Here is a 7,846-nt window from a genome sequence, read left to right on the forward strand (position 1 = left end):
ATTGCTGGGTTCTGAAAGCTAGGGAAGTTATGAGGGGATAATGGGTGGGTGGGTAACCAGTGGTCTCTGAAACACTCTATCTCAGGCATCTAGTGCAGTGCCTGCAACATAGTAGCAGCTTAATAATTGTTTGTTACATGAATAAATAAACAATAGACTACAGCAGGGCAGTTTGTATGATCAAGGTGGCTGCAAACAACAATGGAAGCAGAGACACAGACTCTAATCCATCTGGCATTGGTGAGGGCTAGGCAGCAAAGAGAGAAAGAAGAGTGGAACTGCCCTTAGTGGGAGCTAGTTAGGTGTAATCGTCTCCTTCTAGCTTGAGAAGTCCTCATCTAGTCTTGCCAAACATCCTATCCCCCACGATTATTTTGTTTTCTCACTTCACGTCTTTCTTTAGCTCCGTTATGTTTATCTTTGTGTTCAGACAATCCTGGGTCTTACAGAAGGGTTGATGAAAGCATAGTAATGTTAGATTAAACAGATTCTTACATGAGGAAGGGACTTTGCCATTCTCCGTCTACTCCCTGATGGCATTTTATTGGCTTTGATAGCTGTAGAAGCTTATTTGGGGATTTTTTTTCTGGCAAAATTCCCAGAGAGCAGGGTTTATCTAAACTGGCTAATATGCAGCATTTGCGAATAATTATTAATAGATGTTTGCATTTTCATTCTCTATGAATACTGCTGTGGGGTGATTCTATAATTCAAGGGAGAAGTGGTGAGTGAATTGTTATCTTCCCCCAACACTACCCTCTCCCTCCCACCTCCCTGCCCCAGTTTTCTTCCCCTCAGCCAATGGCAGAGCTGTGTCCTCAGGCTGCTCATGTCAAAATCCCTGAGGCATTCTTGACTTCTCTTCTCCAGGCATCCTCCACTTCCGATCCATAAGCAACACGTGTCTGCTTTACCATCTCAATACGTCCAGAATTAATTCACCGTGGTATCCACCTGGTCACGCCCTCCCCCCACCCCCCACCTAACCCGTGTGGTTTCCTCTTCCTCCCCTCCTGCTTCTGCTTTCTTTCCTATCTGCTCTCCTCACCAGAGGGCACCTGTGAACACCTGAGCCAGGCTAACGCCCCTCCTCTGCTCAGAATCCTCCACAGCTCCTACCTCACTCACCATAGGAGCCAAAGTCCCACCTGTGGTCCACAAGACCCTGCATGATCTGCCCCCATCTACTTTTCGGTACACACCAAGCACATTCCTGCCCCAGGGCCTTTGCATAGGCTGTTCCCTTGTCCTAGAGTGCTCTTCCCACGGATTTCCGATGGTATCCTTCCTTGCCGCCTTCAAGTGTCTGCTCGATTTTTATCTTACCAAGGAGGCTTCCCTGATCATCCTCTCTGGATCCCACTGAAGCAGCGTTGTTGTCTGGGGTAAATACACGAAGTTTCTCCTCGCATACCAAGGGAATCAAGGACACAGACACAAGAAGTGGGTTTAGCAGCAGAGGTGTAATAGGCAAAAGAAAGAGAAAGGAGAATAGCTCTTTCTCTTGTGTGAAAGGGGCTTCCGAATGGGACTTCCCACCCACGGCAGAGTGCACCAGGTTTTATAGACAGGCTTGAGGGGGTGGTGTCTGATTTGCATAGGGCCCAAAGATTGGTTGGACCAGGTGTGACATTGACATAGCACGTGGGGAAGCTGGCTGCCTCGCCCTAATCTTATGCAAATGGGGTCTTTGCCTTGCTGGTGCCATGTTAGCTGCTCCTTACCGTACACGTGGCTGACAAAGAGAAGGGAAGATGAGGCTGCCATTTTGAACATGCCTAGTCCCAGGTAGCCTTTTCCTATTGGCACAGCTGCCCGCATTCACCTGGCAAGTTTCCAGTTGGCTTGACTTATGTCTGCAGCTCGATTTTACAGGCTGCTCTTTGTTAGAAAAGAAATGATTTGGGGGCTGCTTTTCATGAAAAGGAAAACCTTATTGAGGACTCGCATATCCTCACTATCTGCCTAAATAAATTCTTCTTAGCTCCTATATCACCACCTTACGTTTCCATAATACATCATGTCTACCACATCGAACAATTATTTGTTGTTTATTTTTCTGAATTTGAGTGTCAGCTCCATGAGGGCAGCTATTGGAGGTCATCTCATTCCGGGCTGTATCCCAGGTGCCTAGAATAGCACCTGGCCTACAGTGGTGTTCAACAAATATATGTAATCTGTGAGGAGTAGAAATATCTTCCCAAATGTTTCTGATGGCAGGGTACATTTGTACAGCCAGTTTGGAAAAACACTGAGAAATATGTATCAAGAGTCATACAAATGTTGCAATTTCGCATCTAATCCAGTAATTCCACATGTGGGATAAAATCCTCATAGCTAAACGCACAAATACATATCATTACTCATTTCCTTATTGCTCTTAAAAGCATCTCATCAGAAACATTATTAAAAGTTCATAAAAAAGGAATAAGTAAATAAATTAAATGAATGTAGCCATCAAAGATAATGGTGGTTGTAATATGATTTTAAGTAAGAAAGTGCTAGAGGAAACCTATTCATTTCAGAGTACTAAGTACTGGAAAAAGCTGCTTAAACTGAATCCACTGAATACAGGAATCCGAATTTCACAGGGAGCAGCAGTTTGGGGGTGATGAGAGAGATGCAATTGGGACTTTGTCCTGTGAAATGAAGCCACACTTTCTAAGCCTCAGTTAATTTTTTAATTGTGTTCAACAAAGTTTAAATAGCAATTCCAAACATGATCAGCTTCTTAGAATTAACAAACAATCAAAAGTTGATACAGTCAGCCCTACATACTGAATCCACAGGTTCAACCAACCGTGGGTTCAACAAGTTGCAGATGTAAAATGTAATTAGGCCTGCAATGATTGCGTCTGTACTGAACATGTACAGACTTTTTTCTTGTCTTTATTCCCTAAGCAATACAATAACTGTTTACATAACATTTACATGATCTTGGGTATTATAATTAATCTAGAAATGACTTAAAGCATACTGGGCTAGGCGCAGTGGCTCATGCCTTTAACCCTAGCACTTTGGGAGGCTGAGACAGGAGGATTGCTTGAGGCCAGGAGTTTAAGACCTGCCTGGGCAACATAGCAAGATTGTCTCTACAAAATACGTATGTGTGTGTGTATATATATATATTTGTTTGTTTGTTTTGTTTTGTTTTTTAAATTAGCTGAGCGTGGTGGTGTACACTTTTAGTCCCAGTTACTGGGGAGGCTGAGGTGGGAGGATCACTTGAGCCTGGGAGGTTGAGGCTGCAGAGAGCCGAGATGGCGCCACTGCACTCCAGCCTAGGCAACAGAGTGAGACCCTGTCTCAAAACATAAATGAATAATTAATTAATTAAAATGTGCTGGAGGACGTGCACAGGCTATTTGCAAACACGGCGCCATCTTACTTTGGGGACTTGAGCATCTGTAGATTTTGGTATCCATCCAGGATTCCTAGAACCAATCCCTCATGGATACCTAGGGATGACTGTATTCAAGTGTGCCTTATTTCCCAACAAAATTATATGGTAGAACAACAGAATACCTTTCATTTCATCTTTGACTTCAGTGGTGTAATTTTTTCCCCCAACTTTTAAGTTCCAGGGTACATGTGCAGGTTTGTTACATAGGTAAACATGTGCCACGGTGATTTGCTGCACAGATCATACCATCATCTAGATATTAAGCCCAGCACCCATTAGCTCTTCTTCCTGATGCTCTCCCTTCCACCCCCTACCTTCAAAAAGGCCCCATCATGTGTTGTTCCCCTCTATGTGTCCATGTGTTCTCATTATTCAGCTCCCGCTTATAAGTGAGAACATGCGGTATTTGGTTTTCTGTTCCTGAGTTAGTTTGCTGAGGATAATGGCTTCCAGCTCCATCCACATCCCTGCAATGGACATGATCTCATTCCTTTTTATGGTTGCATAGTATTCCATGGTGTATATGTACCACATTTTCTTTATCCAGTCTATCATTGATGGGCATTTGGGTTGGTTCCATGTCTTTGCTATTGTGAATAGTACTGCAATAAACATACACATGCATGTGTCTTTATAACAGAACAATTTATATTCCTTTGGGCATGGACCTGGTAGTTGGAGAAAAAGGAATGCTTTTACACTTTTGGTGGGAATGTAAATTAGTTCAACTATTGTGGAAGACAGTGTGGCGATTCCTCAAAAACCTAGAGGCAGTTATGTAATCTTGGACTTTGGTGGGAATCATTTTGTGGGCTGAAATAAGGTGCCTCAGAGGGCCTTTTAAACCGTTTGATCATCCATTCATTCATTCAATTTATTTATTTATTTATTTATTTGAGACGGAGTCTTGCTCTGCCGCCCAGGCTGGAGTGCAGTGGTGTGATCTCGGCTTACTGCAACCTCTGTCTCCCAGGTTCCAGCAATTCTCCTGCCTCAGCCTCCCGAGTAGCTGGGATTACAGGCACCTACCATCATGACTGGCTACTTTTCTTGTATTTTTAGTAGAGATGGGGTTTCACCATGTTGGCCAGGCTGGTCTCAAACTCCTGACCTCAGGTGATCTGCCTGCCTCAGCCTCCCAAAGTGCTAGGATTACAGGCGTGAGCCACTGCTCCCAGCCCATTCATTTTATTTCAAAGCATTCGTCACTATCATCCACTTGTCAGCTTCTTCTCGATTGTTTACCAGCCTCATTGCAAGTTCCTCACTTAATGATGGCATTCTCTGCCTTGCAAGTAGCTCTCCAACATCACTTTCATTGACTTCATGAAATCCTGCTGCCCCTTGCAAAGATTTTCAATGTTCACTCTGCAGTTATTTCACATAGTTTTGAATTGTGTCATTGAATTTCAAACAACCATCAACAATCAGAGATAAACATTGACAAACACACTGATCTGATGGCTTCCAAAGCAATGTTTGTGTTACTCCAAAATGGATGGTGGAGGGGGATAATTGTGAAGTTGTCAGTTCATTAGTGACAATTTTTATGTTAGGATGACTTTTGCTTCCCTAAACACATAACGGTGTAAATACTTGGATAATGAGCCATATAGTGAATACTCAGATGATGGAAAACTATTATATATAAAATCTTTAAACTGTAATTACATTTGTATGAGAAATAAAAACCTTAGCGGGGAGAATCAAACAGAAATATGATAAAATACCCAGTGTTTGTATTGGAGAAGTCATGGGAGAGTGTCTTTAAAATGTTGTATTTTTTTCTTCTTTTGAGACTGTCTCACTCTGTCGTCCTGGCTGGAGTGGTGCGATCTCGGCTCACTGCAACCTCCGCCTCCTGAGTTCAAGTGATTCTCATGTCTCAGTCTCCCGAGTAGCTGGGATTACAGGTGTGTGCCACCATGCCAGCTAATTTTTGTATTTTTAGTAGAGATGGTGTTTTACTATGTTGGCCAGGCTGGTCTCGAACTCCTGACTCAGGTGATCTGCCTGCCTCAGCCTCCCAAAGTGCTGGTATTATGGGCGTGAGCCACCGTGCCCAGCCTAAAATGTTTTAAAATAAAAATTACTTTACTTTTGCAAAAATTTTTAAAACAAGTGAAAGAAATTTGATTTATGGCTGGATGCAGTGGCTGACACCTTAGTCCCAGTGCTTTGGGACACTAAGGCTTGAACCCAGGAATTCAAGGCTGCAGTGAGCTATGATCGTACCACTGCACTCTAGCCTGGGTAACAAAGTGAGACCCTGTCTCTTAAAAATATAAAAAGAAAGAAAGAAATTTAAAGAAAACTTTCAGACTCACTTTGTTTGTTTCTTTGTTTGTTTGTTTGAGATGGGGTCTTGCTCTGTCACCCAGGCTGAAGTACAGTGGTACGATCATGACTCACTGCAGCCTCAACCTCCTGGCCTCAAACAGTCCTCCCACCTCAGTCTCCAAAGTAGCTGAGGCCACAGGCATGTGCCACCATGTCTGGCTTTTTTTTTTTTCAGGTAAGGTCTTGCTATGTTGCCCAGTCTGGTTTTGAACTCCTGGACACAAGCAATCCTCCTGCCTTTCCCTCCCAGATCTCTGAGTTTACTGGTGACAGCCACCACACTGGCCACAATTGTTACATTCAGTGGGAGCTAATGTACTAAAATGTCCAAAAGACACGATTGCTTTTCACATGCTTTTGATATACCAGGAGCCCTCTCAGATTGTGAGAGGAGGGGAGTCACTTTGGTGATAACAAATGACTGTAAGTCGGAGGCAGTGAAAATTACCAACACCGCCACCCAGGCTCTGAGCCTATCTAACATGACTTTAACCCACGCAATCACCAATCATAAGAACACTGCAATTTCCCTGTTTTACTAAGGAGCACGCTGAGGCCAGAGAGGTTGAACAGCTTGCCTAAGGTCATACAATTCCAACATATGCCGTGCCGCCTTGTGACACATCTTTGAGTCCAGTTAAATCTCTTTCCCCTGATTCTGGTCCCCCAAGGTGACTTGGTTTTTTCTTGATTTGGGAACAAATCACACTTTTATTCATAGAGTAACTTGGACAGAATTTATTTTTGTGCAGTATTGTTTTCCTCTCAATAACTGCGTTTATTTTCATGTATTGGAGGATTATACCACACTCTTCAGTAGAATTTTAAAGTTCTTTTCACAAGGGTTCTTCCCATTCCGTAAGTTCATTTTCTTTTTTTTTTTTTTTTTTTTTTTTTTTCATTTTGAGAGCAGGTACTGTTTATTAAGCTGAGGAGACTCGAAAAATAATCATGGTAGACACCTTAGTTCATTCTTCTAATAAGCCTGTTGATCTGGTCCTCCCTGTTGCCAGCATCTCCACCTTCTACAAAATGGGTGGTCTTTTTCTTCATTCCACCTCGTGGAGAAGATAATTTGAAGGGCCACAGGAAGTTATTTGCCTCTTTGAAGCATTTTCCAACAGTATAGATCTCATGAATCAGATCCTCCATGCAGATGATGCCATATTTACCAAGAGATCGAGCAATCAAAGCGTTATCTGTCAAAGCAATTCGCTTCTTATTGATTTTGCCATAACCACGCTTGTAGATTAGCTCATTTACTGACTTCAGATTGGGGTACCCCCATGCAATATATGGTTCTACAATCCTCAGCATGTTAATCGAAGCCTTGTTGAGCTTCACAAAGGTTCCATTGAAGATTTGACGGAGGCGAAGAAGCTGCAATACCTTTCGGACCTTTGGGCTCACGCCATTGATACCTCTGATCCTGATGACAAACGCCAATTTGGGTTCAGCAGGTACATAGAAGTTGCCAGCTTTTCTTGCCATCCTCGCCATTCGAATTTCAGTTCTGTACATCTGCCTATATTCCTTATGATAGTGCTTCGCTTTTTCATAGATAAGCTTCCTCCTTGCCTTTCGAAGCATCTTTTGGGCAAACTTCTTTCTCAGGCGCTTGACCTTCAGCTCTGCGAAATTCCTTCGCTTTTTCTTAAGGGTTTCTGGCACAGCAGGAACCTTCTTCTTCTTCTCTTCTGCACCCTCCATGGTTCCAACCGGAAAAAAGAGGAAGTTGGCTCATGCGCCCGTAAGTTTATTTTCAATACAGTACTTTATCCTGGTTTGCTTTTGTAAATGAGATTCCCCCCCCATTTTATTCACTGAGCAGTCGTCATATATAGTTAGCATTATTATTATTTTATTATTTTTGAGATGGAGTCTCGCTCTGTGGCCCAGGCTGGAGTGCAGTGGCACAATCTCGGCTCACTGCAACCTCCACTTCCCGCATTCAAGAGATTCTCCAGCCTCTGCCTCCAGAGTAGCTGGGACTACAGGCACGCACCACCGCTACTGGCTAATTTTTTGTATTTTTAGTAGAGATGGGGTTTCGCCATGTTGGCCAGGCTGGTCCTGAACTCCTGACCTCAGGTGATCTACCTG

At 43.2% G+C, this 7,846-nt stretch overlaps 1 protein-coding gene across 1 annotated transcript; it reads right to left on the reverse strand.

Moving 5' to 3' along the window:
- Positions 1-6,620: 6,620 nt before the first annotated feature.
- LOC117075606 (60S ribosomal protein L7-like) lies at positions 6,621-7,483 on the reverse strand. Its single transcript, XM_033198087.1, has one exon. It carries the CDS (start codon positions 7,451-7,453, stop codon positions 6,707-6,709), a length of 747 nt encoding a protein of 248 aa, XP_033053978.1. The 5' UTR covers positions 7,454-7,483; the 3' UTR covers positions 6,621-6,706.
- Between the last annotated feature and the right edge of the window lie 363 nt (positions 7,484-7,846).

This window comes from Trachypithecus francoisi, unplaced genomic scaffold (assembly GCF_009764315.1).
Source record: "Trachypithecus francoisi isolate TF-2019V2 unplaced genomic scaffold, Tfra_2.0 Lachesis_group5, whole genome shotgun sequence".
Classification (NCBI taxonomy): domain Eukaryota; kingdom Metazoa; phylum Chordata; class Mammalia; order Primates; family Cercopithecidae; genus Trachypithecus; species Trachypithecus francoisi.

What these genes read in the sequence shown, in the direction of transcription:
- LOC117075606 (XM_033198087.1), bottom strand. Translation starts at nt 7,453, where the DNA reads ATGGAGGGTGCAGAAGAGAAGAAGAAGAAGGTTCCTGCTGTGCCAGAA.